At 39.5% G+C, this 15,646-nt stretch overlaps 1 protein-coding gene across 2 annotated transcripts; it reads left to right on the forward strand.

Annotated features, from left to right (window-relative positions):
- Nucleotides 1-343: 343 nt before the first annotated feature.
- On the forward strand, nucleotides 344-14,661 carry LOC100539666 (G protein-coupled receptor kinase 5). Of its 2 annotated transcripts, none has more exons than XM_019617990.2 (8): nucleotides 344-522; nucleotides 3,226-3,318; nucleotides 6,411-6,474; nucleotides 7,020-7,160; nucleotides 8,186-8,376; nucleotides 12,049-12,086; nucleotides 12,867-12,956; nucleotides 14,120-14,661. In XM_019617990.2, the coding sequence occupies exons 1-8, from the start codon at nucleotides 359-361 to the stop codon at nucleotides 14,383-14,385; spliced, it is 1,047 nt and encodes a 348-aa protein (XP_019473535.2). In that variant the 5' UTR covers nucleotides 344-358; the 3' UTR covers nucleotides 14,386-14,661. The 2 variants fall into 2 exon arrangements, with proteins under 2 accessions (XP_019473535.2, XP_031410404.1); XM_031554544.1 differs by having other exon boundaries at nucleotides 399-522; nucleotides 3,222-3,318.
- Nucleotides 14,662-15,646: the final 985 nt, after the last annotated feature.

A 15,646-nucleotide genomic window follows, 5' to 3' on the forward strand; every position in this document is an offset into this window, starting at 1 on the left:
AAAGATGGATTTTTCAGACAGCACAATGAATCATCAATGAAGTGAAAACACTGGGCAAATTCTCTTTTGTTTAAGAGAATGGCCTGTACACAGTTCAGGCCAGCACATTTTTCATGGGATGCAAGGGAGCAGTTCAAAGAATTGGCAAGGAGTGGGTCCTGCATATTCATGAGGCTGGGCAAGGAGGTGAAGGTACAGAAGAAGGCAGAAAAGCAATGTGAGGATAGAGTGGAATGTGGAGTGAGTTACCACGGTATCCTATTTTACTGCTGTTTGACGTAAAGCTCCTTTGCTTTTACACAACCACTGGAATTGAATTGAAGCAGTGCAGGGAATAAATAATGAATGTGTCTTTTACATGCTAACAGAGGAGAATCTGCACCTCATCACAGAGATAATATGCCCCTCTGTTCTCTCCCCAGTCTCCAGCCTACGTTCCAGAAGTCAGTCAAGATCTTATCCAACAGACAGAGGAAAACTCGAAAACAGTCCCTGCAAAGAACTATTCTCTCACTGTACAAAGTAAGTATAACTTGATATCCAAAGACCACACGGCTGCAGTCAGCAGCTTGCAAAGAATGTCAGGTAAAGAGAGAAATTTTGATTTGAAATCAGGCCATGTACCTTCAGTTTACATTCATAATCTTAGAGGCATAACTGACAAGCAGTGAAGTCATTTCATCCCCACAAAATATAATAAATATTTCCATGCCATTATATACACTACACACAAGCACTTAGTGTTTTAGGTATTTGACAGAGCATTCTAGCCAAGTGAACCAGCCATGGATTTCATGCTGCGTGAAAAGAGCTACAATGCTTATATATCCAAAGAAAACATCTCTGTTTCAAAGTGAATAAAAATTAAGTGGCTATACAGTCCATTTAGACAGAGGAATGTGCAAACTTGCCCTGCATGGCTTTTCCAGAAAATCTTCAGCAGCAGAATGGGGCTTTTTTAAAGCTTTCTGTCTGTCTGTGGAGTTCAAATGAACGTGCATTATTTCATCTTTTGTCTGGGAAAAGGCTTATCAGGTTTTGTAGTGGCGAGGAATTTGCACTATTATGTTCTAAAGCTCCAGGTATGCAGTCTGCATTTGCAAATACTGACCTGAGTATGTTCAGAGCAGGATCGTACACCAATAGAAATATGAAAAGGAGGGATCATCACAAGCTGGCCCGTGTGGTTTCTGGCTGAGCACAGTTTGTTTTCCCTGGATGATGTAATGGGGATTTGTAAAATTCGCTCTGCTGTCATTCATTGTTTTGACTCATTTCATTGACCTTTTCTGTTTCCAGTTATTCTTTGTACTGGTAGGAGATGTGGGTTATTTCTGGCCTTCTCTTATAACATAACTAGTTTACTTGCATTGGCCCAGTGTCCATGTTGAGATGCTAGCATAACTTACACCAGTTGTGTGTGCCAGTCACAATGACAAAGGCAGAGCTGTGCTTGACATAGAAAACCCTGATGTCCGTTTCCATTTCTGAAATCGATTTGAAAGCTGACAGTTTACTGTAAAATGCACTTTGTTGTTGCCAAAGAGGGGAGCTAAAAGCAAACAAGTGCTGAAAAGCAGCTATTGTTCTCTGAAATACGTGAAGTTTTTAATTAACTGAATGAAATGGGCTAACATTGAGCTCTACTTCATTCGGGCTCTTATTCACAGACAGCCATCCCTTCTTCTGAAGCAAAACTGATAAATTAGCCAGCTTAGAGACTTTGTACATAAATATGCTGATTGTTTTAAGTGGACTGAAATGAGCTCAAAAGGAAGTCTTAAAAATTTGCTGCTGGCATTTACTAAACGTACAGAATAATGTTAATTTTGGAAGTGCTCACAGTTCAGACTGAAAAAGGGAGCATGCACACAAATATGAAACTTAGTCCTGTTGGAGCAGGAATGGGGATGAATTTCAGACAAGTTGTTCTATAAGATCACACAGAAGAAATGTGTGTATAGCTGTATGTACTGTTTCAATCTTCAGTATTTTGACTTTTTTATCCTGCCTTCCCCCAATTTCTCCAATAATTTTCAATTTGAATTTGAAAATTTGTTAAAGCTCATTAAGGCATCTTTTTTTGTTTTTATTTGTAAACTTGAATTTTCATAAAAAATTCAAACAGCTGAGAAATTCCAAAAACGGAGGAATAGCAGTTCATAAATGGAAGGGATCTGAGCTGAGGAGATGCATTATTCCTCCCGAATTGTTTGCTCATGTCTAGAACCACTCGAGGATGAGCCACAGTTATTGATTTGCAAACCAGAGTAGTTCTTCAGAGAGGATTTCATCCTCCAGCAAAAGCTAGAGAAGTGTCTATACACACTTATGTATCGGCACCACTGCCAGCAGAGGCAGATGTAGTAGCCTCAGTAATCCAAGAACCAAAACCACCAGGTCAGCATCCTCCAGTGAGCAGCATGACAGCCTCAGCAGCTCTCTCAGCTCAGCCTCAGTTTTCTTAGCTCTAAACCTTTGGCCTTCCTTAGGGAATGTCTGTTGGTCTTTGGCTGCTTGTGGCCTGTCATAAGTAACATATTTATTGGTAACATTTGCAGACTGTCCTTTCCATAAAGACTCTGCTGTCATAATGCGAGGACCCAATTCTTATTATTGATCCAGAAACAAATTCAGATCCCTATTCAGACTCTCTTTCCTCTGTTTTACTCTATGAGGCGCATTGCTACTAGGAAGAAGTCTTTGACTTCAGTTATCAGTTCTTTTGTATAGCAGGAGTTGAGACAGATTTAATTTTTTGCTCAAAATAATGCCCCTAATGTTCTCTTTTGAACAAAAATGGGCTTCATCCAGAAATTTTCAACCCAGATGTAAATACCTCCCAAAGTTTAGGAGCTCTTCTGCTTTGGTTGTTGTATTAAGACGGTCTTAGTTTACTAAGAAAAGCAAATATACTTGTTGTTTAGTGTCTAACAGCCTTTGTAAAAATCCATTTAAGCCAGTGGGAGAATCCTTGTTAATTTTCAGCAAGCATAACAAGTACATTATTACTAGGCAGTTGGTATTAGGTCTTCTGTTATGAAACACAGTAAGCATATCACTTTGTTCCTAGGTTGAAACCATGAATAAAATAAAGTAGCAATTAAGTAGATGTCAAATGTCCTTATCATTCAAGAAGTCTGGATTTTCTCCTCTTGTTTCATTTATCTTTTGCTCCAAGTTCAGGATTTTAAAATACTTATATATCCTTTTCATCTGAGATAGATCTGTCCTTGATCACCTCAGTGGGGAACCATTCCAAGAATACATGAACAGCATGTACTTCGACAGGTTTCTCCAGTGGAAGTGGTTGGAAAGGTAAGTATCACAATTTATTTTTTTTAAATAAAAATGAATACAAAATATTTATTTCAATTTCCATGGAAAGCCTGTAGAATATAATCTCAATCTAACATCTGAGATGGTACTGGTTTACTCCTTTTGCTTTCGAGGTAAATAGTTTGGCCTTCCTTCAGCATTACTAGGTCTCCTCCCAATATCTGCCATTTATGGCCTTCTCTGTGCAGCAATTCTCTACTTCTTTCCACTGTTGTCATTTGAAAATATTCATCAAGACTCATTCCCCATTTCTCTGAGCTATACTCCAGGGAAATTCTCCCAGAGAGGTCCAGGAAGGCTTTTCTAATTTTAGCATTTGCTTGCAGCTGTTCATTGTTAGAAGGTTCAAGATGAAATAATGGTTTAGCCACAGGAAGATGCCACATAGAAAAGTCATTGTTATGCTGGCTTTGGATTCAATTTAAACACAAACTGTGTCTCAAGATGTGATCATCCAACAAGCACAACTTGTGTCTGGGTTATGTATAATCCCTGATCCTTGAGGTCCCTTCCAACCCTCGCCATTCTATGATTCTCCTGGAAGCAGCTTGGGCACCTTCTTTGCCCAGCATGCTTGTGCATGCTTGGTGAATAGGACAAAACTTATAGCCCATAAAAATAGGAATCCAAGTCTCCTCAGTGATCCAAGAAACCTCTGTGGCCAATTTCATTGTGGGCCCTGTCAGAGTGAGCTATTTGGGGCACAGCAAAAGGGCACATTGCGCTTGTTTATGACCTACCCTCATGCATCTATACTGCTAAATGTAAGCTACACATCCAATCTCTGGCTTTTACATTTGCAAACACTGTGCCCAAGAAAGACTGAAACAGATGCTGCTTGCTAGGGAAGCAAATAAGAAAAGAGAAATCCCTCCCAGAACACCAGGGAGCCTGTTTTGGCTTCTAAAGCTACAGTGTTCTGCCATTTAATGGTATTAAGTATGATAGGCATATTAGGTATGTTTAAAATATGTTCAACATTTGTTGTCTTTCTGCTCAGCTGAATATGGTGACTATTTCTCCAAACCAGTTATCGCAATTATGAAAACACTGTAAAACAGACAAAAATACAGCATGTAGGTCCTCACACCATATTTATTGGCTAGACCTATTTAACAACCAAGCAGCCTTAGTGGGTATTTATTTGCAGGGAAGGGACCTTTGCCTCTTCCATGCTGGAGAGTGCTGTAGCAGATGAACACTGCTGGGTAACAGTGACCTTGAGTTGAGAGAAGCACCAGTTTCCACAAATGGCATTAATTACAGCAGATCAGTTAGGGCCAGACCCTTGAGTGGTGTGTATAAGCGTAAGAGCTCAGGGATTAAAGGAGCTGTGCCAGTAACTCTCCCTGGAAAGTTACAAAGCTGCTGCACAAGAGGGAAGGGAAGTGGTGGGCAGAGGGGACCATGCCAAGACATCCTCCACATGCCATCTCGACTGAATCCAGAATTTACCCTTCCATTTCAGTTGAAAAACATCAGATGATTCATCTCTAGCCATGCTATTTCCTAGCCATTTTCTCATTTAGGATAAGGAATTTTCTCAAATACTTTGAGGATTTTTTTTTTCCATTATCCCAACAAATGTGCGAAGCTATTGGCCGTGCCTATCCAGCTTAAGAAGCCAGGAGAACTGTTTTTTTTAGGATTAGCAAAGAGATGTTAGTGATTGGAATCTGCTGGCTCAAACAGAAAGTCACACAGTCCATTTACTCCAGGGACATCACTGAGCACGTAGTTATCACTGCTAATTGTTGCTTTTAACCCCAATAGCATTCTCTGCAACTTATTAGAAGCCTGAAAATAGCATCTTCTAGTTTTAGCCATTTGCATGCTTTTCTTCACCTACTTATAAAAACAGTAACAAACATAAATGAAACAATTTGCTTTAATGTTTATTCTTTATTGTCATCGACCCCATCACTGCCACTGCTAGAACAGCCATGTTATTGTGCTCCCTCTGCCGGCTGGCAGCCTGCCAAAGGAAAACAAAGCTCCTATGCGGTTCTGATGAATGTTCATATTCATTGCCAATGTAGTTTTAAAATTTCAGTGATAGACTAGTGGACACAAAATCAGATGTCTCAGAATCCAGAGTACTTTCTCTGTTGCACTGTAAAACTTTGATGATAGCCAATGTGGTGGAAGTAAGATTCAGGGCTGCAGCCCCTTAGGTAGAGTAGAATTTTGTGGGAATCCTGTAAGATCTTGTGGTAGCTGTGTTTGTACAATTACATAACAATGTGTTCTCAGAGAAACTTATTTAACCCTTAATTTGGCCTTTAAATTGCTACTGAATATACACACAATTTAACTCACTAGAGGGAGAAGAAAAAAACTTTCTTGTCAGGTGAATGGTCTCAGCTAATCTGTTTCACATGCCCAAAAGGAAAGAGATGCTTTTCCTCCTTTTTTGCCCAGTGGTGTGGTCCCAAGAGGCAGGTAGTTCCGGTTGGGCCGGAAGGGCTCCCAGCCCTGCTTCCTGCTCCTACCCCTCCTGTGAATGGGATCTGAATCCTCCATTCCAGTTCCCGGGATTGTTTTTTGCTCGTTTCATATTGATTTCCTGTTTTGCTTAAGGTCAAGAAAACATAAGTATTTTCATAGTGATTGAATCTTGGATCTCATTTTCTCAACTTGAAGAACGAGCAAAGCAATTCGATGTTAGCCCAGCACTGCCCTTAAAAAAACGTACCATGAGATGATCCGCAGAATTCATGTGTTGTTGCAAGCTCTCATGCCTCGTGTCTGCTTAACAAAGGCCAAAGCTATATAATGGAGATTCAGAACCCTCCTCAGTCCTAAGATGCTAGCTGAAATTATACTGATGACTCACTAATGTGTTGTATTTTATTACAGCTTAATATGTTGGAATTGAAAAGTTCAAGCCATACGTAGCATTGAAGTAATGTAATTACATAATTATATATTATATTATACTATATAATTACCTTGAAATAATTTGATTATATAATATTTATCTATTTTGCTTTTCAAAAGTATGCCCTGAAATAAATAAATCACAGAGAGTGCATTAAACGTAGTGTGTCTTTTTTTTTTTTTCCTTCCAGGCAACCAGTAACGAAAAACACGTTTAGGCAGTACAGGGTGCTAGGGAAAGGCGGCTTTGGGGAGGTGAGTGGCTCTGAAAGTTTCTGTTCTGAGTGTTTGCTGCTTCTCAGGCACTGCAGTTATAGCATCTCAATGAGACAGAGGCTGAATTTCATTAAATGCTGATAGTTTTGGTTGACCTCTCCTGACACAGCAATCTCAAAACAACACTCTTGAAAATTATTTTGTATTTGACTGTTGCATTCACATTAGAATTAGGGTCACACCCTTATTTGTATTTTACTAAAGGCTTGAGGTCACTGCCTAGGCAGCAGAGTCCAAGGAGGCCAAGGCAAGCCTTTGCTGAGCAGTTTACCATCTACACAGACAAAAGGAGGTGGGATAGGAAGCAGGAGGAGGAAAGTGAAATAATTAAACCAGTATTACACAGCAGGTTTGGAAACAGCAGTGAGTTCCCCAGCTGCCCCCGCCTAGGCCTTATTCACTGCACCACTGTCTCTAACCTTAAAAGGACTAAATCAGATCAGATCAGATTGTGAGGAGCAAAGTGCAACCTAGAAAAAGTGTTATCTTTAACTTACCCAGCAAATGTTCTCTTTAATTCTCAGGTCTGCGCTTGCCAGGTTCGAGCAACAGGGAAGATGTACGCCTGCAAAAGATTAGAGAAGAAGAGAATAAAAAAGAGGAAAGGCGAATCCATGGCACTAAATGAAAAGCAGATTTTAGAAAAAGTCAATAGTCAGTTTGTAGTGAGTATTGAACTCTCTCTAGCATGGCTCTGTGCTCACCTGCTGAGCACAGTCTCTTGTTGATCTGATGCCTCTTCCAACTCCTTGTACAGAAAAGGTGCTATTTTCTGTAGGGAGCCCATCCTTCCACATTTCACCATGCACACTTCCAGAGTCTCACTTTTATCTGTGATCTGTGGGAAATGCACCAAACAATGTATGTGTTTCTACCTTGTGATGCTCTTTCCAGCCTTGACTTGCATCAGGCTGAGCTATTTTTGTCCTGTGTGATTACCTGAATTCCCAGTGTCTGGGAAAGAGGAGCTTGGAAGAGTCTGAAGGAGATTCAACCCAAGTAAATCAGAAGAGACTGGCTAGTAGCAGCATCCAGCCAGTGACGTGGAGCAGGTCAGCCTGACTTGAGGCTTTCCTGAGTTCGGCCAGTTCTTGTGTCTAAACACCTGCCTTAGATAAAAGAACTGCTGTTGTCTCAGCATCTGTTGTGTTCTTTTTACTTATTTTAGGAAACACTGTGAATACAGCAGATGGAAAGGTAATCATGTTTGCTTACCTCTGGCAGAAGCAAAGACAATGGCACATATTTAAAAGGGATGTGTAGATTTTGGCTTGTTTGATCATTGCTGGGGCACTGCCAAAGACTCACAGGGGTGATGGGGACCTTCCTGCCTCAGTCAGTTTGGCCACCGCAGGACTGGGCCTTCCTGGGAACTTACTGTGTTTGTTTGACAGCTATCCAGCAAAACAGTGCAGCTGGAGCTGGAGCTTCCCTTGACTGTTAAGATTTCTGTTAGAGCATTAAACTACGGGGTTTCTGGTGATGAGTTGGCTGGATTCAACAGATTAATTCATGAAGTCCTAACAGCTAATTTTTCTATACTTTTTAAATATTTGTTTGTTATTACAATAAGGTCCATATCAATTTCAGGAAGCACTTTTTCTAGTGAAAATTGTTAATGAAAACTTAGTGATTTCTTCTTAGCAGATAAATGAACAGCCACAGCTATCTTACAAATGTTTTTTTCTAGGTCAATTTAGCCTATGCCTATGAAACAAAGGATGCACTATGTTTAGTTCTGACCATAATGAATGGAGGTGATCTCAAGTTTCATATCTACAACATGGGAAACCCAGGTTTTGAGGAGGAAAGAGCTTTGTTTTATGCTGCAGAGATTCTTTGTGGTTTAGAAGATCTTCACAGAGAAAACACAGTATACAGGTGAGCGTTTCTTGTAGTCTTAGGAAGACCTTCCCAGGAAGAAAAGAACTGTGCATTCCCCTCTAGCCATTGTAGTGCAACAGAGAAAAGGTACCCCAGTGTTTTGGTGAAATTTCTTAGAGCCATTTACAAATGCAATAATAGTGAATCCATTAACAGTGAAAGCAAGCAGTTCCTTCACTGAATACATCGTGTCTAAATTATACAGATCTAACACAGAACTCCCCAAATCCTACATCAGCATCCACTGAGACCAAACAAAATTATGAAAGTTCTTTTGAAACGATTGAATTAAGGAATTGAGTTTCTAGTTGATATGAGTTCATTCTGTTCAAGTCTCTGTTTTAATCAGTTAGATTATGTTGCATAAGAGCTGTGGTGCATTGGATACGGAAAAAAACACCTCTCCTAAAATGGAGCATCTTAGGACATTTTAGGGTGAAGAGTGACTTCAGAGAGAGTTCTTGTGGCTCCATGCGGATGGTTTTCTTCAGTCAACAGTCAGTGTAGTTGTAAACACCATTTAATGTTTGTATTTGCTATCCTAGCTTGTGAAATCATTAGAGCCAGCATTCACAGCAGAAGAGGTACTGTAAATTGATGAGAGCATCCAAGGACAATGATTAATAGATAATAGTATGGGTTTCGATTTTTTATTTATTTATTTATTTTTAAAGCCATACTTTAAATCACTGATATGCCCATGTATAATAAGCACTGTGCATATGCTTGTATATAGAGAAATTAGAATATTGTTCTTTGGAGGATTTCTCTGAAAAGTTGCCACTCTGTTGCCTTGTTGTGACTCGGATTTTGCTATCTCGCATAAGGAGAGCAGGCATAGATAAAACACTGATTTACATGGCACTGCCCCAGAAGATTTTTTCAAGAAAAAAAATGGAATTAAGTGTTTAAAGTCAATTGACAAAAACAGATCTTAACTGATGTGTCTGGCCTTCTTTTTCTTAAAAATATACCCTACACATTCAGAAAAGTTTTTAGGAAGTGCTATGGATTTTCCTTTAAGGAAAAAAAAAAAAAAACTTAAATCACATAACATAAGATTTCATCTGATTGATGAAAAGGACAGATAAATTCATAATGTGACTGGTAAAATGCCATGCTAATGCCACTTTCTAATAAACAAAATTATATGTGGTCTACTAAAATACTATGGGCTTTGAGAGAAATGGCATCCTACCTCCTTAAGCAGTTGTTTCACATTGCTCTTAAAAGAGCTGCTAGTTCACACTTTGAATGGCACATTCATTTTGGTGATTAATGATAGATATCTTTGTAGGTGGCATTTTCTGGTAGTATTTCAGAAGCATCTGCAGAGACCCCTAATTTGTAATACTGCAAAGTGTTTTGGGACCTGTGAGAAGTGCTATACAGGTCAAAAAAAATTAGCAACTACATGCTACAGCTTTCTCAAGGTGAATAATTCATAGCAAAACTTATTCCTCAGACTTAATTTGATTTTCTGTGAACAAAATGCTTCTGAGTAAATCACAGCATTCCAAAATAACCTTCCCATCTCCCGGACCAGTGACACACACTGTGGATGTGACCTGAGAGAACAACCAGGCCCTGTTAAAGGATCAGAGTCAGATACAACCATAGCCTTTCTGCATGGGCACAGTGCCAGCAGTTTTGTTCCACTATGTTTAGGCAAGGCGAGCTGAGGTTTCTGAAGCTGTACCACTGGAAGTGTCCTTACATATAACACGGAGGAGTTTGAATTCTAGAATTTCAGTACAAAAATCACATTCCTCCTTGACGCTTTCAAGAGTTAGCTGTGCTAAGGGAGCTGTCCTTGATCCTGAAGAAATTGAGATCTGAAAACAGAAACAGAAATGACAACTGATGTCTTCGGGAAAGGAAGGATTGCCTTAATTGCCCTAAGTCACAAAGGACTGTAAAGGCTGCACTGCTGTTCTCAGAGTCTTCATGGAGTCTCTTATTTTCTCAATCAAAGAAAACATATTTTCTCAACTAGCATGCAGTGTTCTTTTCATTTAGCTACAGCTTTAGATGGAACTAATAACGGCTGGAGCAAAAGATGACATAACTAATGAAGTCTAAGTTCTTCAAGAAGATAGTTCTGAAGGGTTTCAGAATACATTTTAGAAAATAACTGCGAAATGCCCTTGTCTGTGTTGCTTCAGTACTGGAATACTGCTGATAGGCAGGGAAAGAACCACAGTGATATGTTAAAGAAAATCACAGATTCTCCTCTGAATTCAGCTGCCCTTCACATATTTCAGAATTGTTTACTTGGCAAGTAAGCTTGGTACCACTGGGCACCCAGTGAAATTTATCTTGAGAGGTCAAGAGGGTCTGAAGCTATCAAGAAGAGGAAACTGTTCACAGCATTCTATGTTCTTGCTTGAAAAAATAAATAAAAACAAGATCAGTTTTGAGATGCCACTTTCAGCATTGTCAAAACTATCAAACACCGCTCTCCAACAGAGGAAAACTCAAGGCACTGAAACAGCACAGTTCGAAAGGCAGGGAGGACTCCTGCCCAGCCTCAGTGCATCGCAAGCTCTCGTGTTGTGCGGATTTCTCTTCGCTCTTTGAAAAGAACTGTGTCTTGCTGGGAAGCTAAAAGAATCAAGCTGCTTCACAAATGCAAGGAGGCCTTAAAAAAAAGACCAAGCACTTCTTGGATTTGAACCAGACTAACACTGGTAGGAGTCAAACATGTAAAAGACAGAGCTGTGAACTGCAGCAATGTGCTTCTCCTTGATGTACCCAGACGTGCCGATGCCTTCTTGAGGCTCCTCCAGTTCCCAGCTGTGCTTCACCCCTGCCATGCCTGGGTTAGGCAGCAGCTGCTGGATTCCTACTTCAAAAGTGGCCCCTTGCTTCCAGGAGTGGCAGAGATGGAGCATTGCTGGCATGGACAGTGTTTGGAAGTAGTACCAGGTGGAATGGGCTTGATGCAAGCAAACCCTTTGGAAGAATGACTGCCATCTTGATTTGGCTGCATTTGGGATTTTTTTATTTTTTTCCACAGGAGCAGTAAAAGGCACATCTTTGACATCGGAGTGACCACCTTGCCAGTTTTCATGGCACTGCTCCAAACCACAAAGGCACCAGAGTTTCACAAATGTTTGCAAGAAGAATTTTGATCTGGGCACAGCACTCTCCTCTACCCCTCATTTTCCAAAGTGTCTGAAACTATTATACCTGTGCACAAGTATATGTATGTTCATGTAGTTGGCCTGAATCAGATGCCAGGCACAGAAAATTTAGCCCAACAAATCACTTTTTCCATTTTCTTGAGCAAATAAAGTATTTCAAAATTTTTAATTTTTTAACAAAAAGATTTTATAAAAGGATTTATTACAGAGATTTAACACCACACAGGACTATAAGGCTTGGTTTACAGGCTTTACTGGTCTAGATGGATGACTCCATTATAGTGGCTTGCAAACTAAAAGCTTGGCTTAGTGGAAAAATGTAACTCCAACTTGGAAAAAGACATATGGTTTCAGTCTCTCTGTGAAATGAGTTGAAGAAAGTTGTATTGGTTTCATGAGTTCCTTACTGTTTGAGTTGACACTCAATTGGTTTATTACTAGTCATAAATGTACTCACACACTGTTGTATGCTTATGTTATCAAAACCAGCTTCATCCAAAAAACTGCTATCTTTCATTTTCAGAGATTTGAAGCCAGAAAATATCCTGCTAGATGATTATGGTAAGTATCAGAGGTTTACAAAGATTCTTTCACAAGATTATTTCGTAAAATAGATTAAGTTAGTTTCAGGATACATATTGCACAGAGATAAATAATGCTCTGAAGTAAATAAGAGGCTCAGCATATTCTAATACTGCATATTGGGATGGGCAGAATGCTAGGACTCATGCTGTACAGCAGGGTGTGTTCTAGAGAATGTGACTTTACTGGTGGTGCCTGCCTTTTTTCCATTGTTTTTCCATCCTTATTGTTAGAAGGCTAAACATAACACAAACAACACTGATTTCTAAATCTCTCTTCCCCACTCCATTTCAAAAATACTTTCATCCTTTACTGAGTCAACTCTCATTTTACACAAAGCCAGGTACTCATTTGTTGCTGAGGGCAGTGATAATCAGATCGTATGCTGAATTATGGACCAGATGTAGCCCCTTTAGCCATCAAAGAGTTTCAGAACTATGTCAGCCCATCCATCCACTGTGATCGGTTCAAGACACTTCCCTGCACTGTGCTACCCATTGTCTTCTTCTGGTTTGTTTTAAAGTATATAATGCAATCCACTCTAGTCCATAGCCTCACTGTTAAACTTTCACTGCATTATATCACACTCAGTAATTCCTCTTTTATTTATCAATGAAACTGCTCCAATTCTTGTGTGTTCATTTCCTTAACAGTAAATTGCAAGAGTATTGTAATGACAGCAGTTGTGTTTTTGAGCTAATTTGAAGTCATATTATTATATCTGCTTTTGTGTTGTTTTGTTTTGTTTTTCCCTTACAGGCCATATTAGAATATCGGATTTGGGTCTAGCTGTTAAAATCCCTGAGGGTGAATCGATCCGTGGAAGGGTAGGAACAGTGGGTTATATGGGTAAGTCTTCAGCAGCTCATCTTCTTGACATTTCACTAAGATTACCTGAGCTTTGTAGGCTTAAGAAAAAGAATTTTAAAACATTGCACTCAGCTGAGTCCAGTTCTGTGCAGCAAGCCTCCAAAAATATTCTAGAGGAAATCAGGAGTCGGGAAAAGGCTGGAGCACAGCAGCTCTTAAAGAGACTGATCTATATTCCTAAACCAGCAAGGAAAATAAAGAGAACATACAACAGCAGGGACTCTAATGTTTTTAGCATAGATTTATTTTAGTAGTGGTATGTGCTTAAAAGAAAGAAAATGTTTCTTTCTCATTGCTACTTTGCATAGTAGATAAAATGTTTATGTTTATGATGAAGTTGATAAATTCATGCATCTGTTTTGCTGTTTGGACAGGGGCAGCTACACAAAAGAAGAGTAAAGATTTGTACAATAATTAAAACAAACAAACAAACAAACAAAAAAACACTCTCCCTAATTGAACTTGATCTGTTTTGGGGAATGAATGTAATTGTTTTCATGCATTCTGTGGGTGAGCATACTTTGTGGAATAAAATTTGCATATATTTATTTGACTAAATAGAAACTAACTGATATGAGTCACAGTTATATCAATACTTTAATGAAAGCAAGCATATCAGCTGTCATTTCTAAGTTTTGTTACTTAGTGTGCACACGACTCTGCCTCTGTCTATTTGTAACTACGTACAGAAGGTGAGGACGTCTGCAAGGAAATGACTGTATGCCCAAGACACACTGGATATTTGCAACACAAAAGAAAAGTATTTGATTTTAAAAGGAGGGAACAATAAGTTATAAATTGAGTGAAAAGACAGAATTTGCTTTTGGGTAAATGTCACTGTCATTTACAGGATGCGTGCTTGTATGTCATTTCTTTCTTAAATGGATAAGCCTGGAAGCACTCTTAAGATTCACCCACCCTCCCTTTATTTTTTAAATTGCTTTGGCTTGATAGAAAACTCAGAAGAGAGTGTGAACATGGCATGTGGTGTGACATGTTGAGAAAAGAACACGGCATGTAACATGCTGCATTTTCTGTAATTCAGTCACTAGAAATCATGAGGTATTTTAATATTCTACCTACTGTTCTCTCTTCCTGCCAATATCAAACATTGTCATAAGAGACATCTTTCTCTTCCACAGCCCCAGAAGTGTTGAACAACCAGAGATACACACTCAGCCCTGACTACTGGGGACTGGGCTGTCTCATTTATGAGATGATTGCTGGGCAATCACCATTTCGTGGAAGGAAAGAGAAGGTGAAGAGAGAAGAAGTGGACAGAAGAGTTCTGGAGACTGAGGAGGTGTATTCCCATAAGTTTTCTGAGGAGGCCAAGTCCATCTGTAAAATGGTAAGGGGCTTAAAGGCACAATGTGGCAGCTTCGTTGGGAAGCTGTATCTGACATAGTCTCAGAACTGATGTGGTACTGTAGAGAGCCTGCAGAGGCAAGCAGTAATCAAGCTCATCTGTTGATGGGATGACTGCATTTTTTATTCATTCAAATTGTGTTTATTTGGAATTTCTTCTCCATGAGATTCATCACGGTCATCTTGAGTCCCCTCTAAAGTTTTATGGCCAAGGGAGCGGTATCTATTCTCATGAGGCTTTGAATGTTAGTTTGTAGTGAAGAATGTTTTTCTGTGTTTTATAATATCGCAGAAAAAAATAAAAAGGTCTTGATGATGCAAGACTTTCAGTGTCTTCTGCAAGGAACTGAAAACCCCATGCTTCCATTGTGTTTGGTGGGAGCTGGGGGTAAGCAGGACAAAGATTATGCAATGAAATTATTGTGACACTCATATGTCCCACCCCCATCTCACTAACTTTGCTAGCAGCTTTTCCCCAGGGTGCCAAAGCATCTGGCTTTTTTTAATACTGTTGAGCTGTCCTTTAAAATGTTTTCTCACCCTTTCAGCTGGGAGTCATTTTCATAGCACAATAGCCATGTCTGACAATGGAAATCCTCAAACCCTCTGAGAAATCTCAAAGCTGTATCTGAATTTATCAATGTCTTGTCGACATCCATCTTTAGAAGCTTGAATTGTAACTTGGAAAGGGATGTGGCCTTTTTCTTGATTTGTTTGTTAAAGAGTGAAGTCTCCTTTGGAGACGGTGACATATCTATGTAAACTGGTAGAGAAAGAATGAAGGGAAAGAAAGATCAACAAATAGGTAGTGAGTGTTGCAGCAATATCTTGTGCAATAGGCAGGCAAACAACATATCAACAACATTCTGGTTGTCTGGCTTCATGAAAAGACACTGAATTTTCCCTGCAAAGTAATAATGGTAGCACTGCCAAATATTATGTGCCTGGAAGTCATTAACTCACAGTGCACCAACACATTGCCGAACCCCCAGGATAGCAATTAACTGACATCACTCTTGATAGATACTTCAGGCCTTACACTGCCCTTAAACTACAATTCAGAGCCTCCAGTGAAGTTAGACTGAAAGGATCTAGAACAGCCACAGGATCATACAGACCATTTCATCTGCTCAAGAAATCTGACATCTTTTCTTTAGAAGCATCTCAGCTCATACTAGGTGAAGAACAGTCTGCTGGAGTGGCAGTTTGTGCATTTCCAGGTAATTAGCATGAAATGAAAATGCCATGAAGAAAAAATGATACTCTCATTTCCTGTTCTGTAGCTAATTTCAGGTATGAAG

The sequence above is a fragment of the Meleagris gallopavo genome, chromosome 8 (assembly GCF_000146605.3).
Source record: "Meleagris gallopavo isolate NT-WF06-2002-E0010 breed Aviagen turkey brand Nicholas breeding stock chromosome 8, Turkey_5.1, whole genome shotgun sequence".
Classification (NCBI taxonomy): domain Eukaryota; kingdom Metazoa; phylum Chordata; class Aves; order Galliformes; family Phasianidae; genus Meleagris; species Meleagris gallopavo.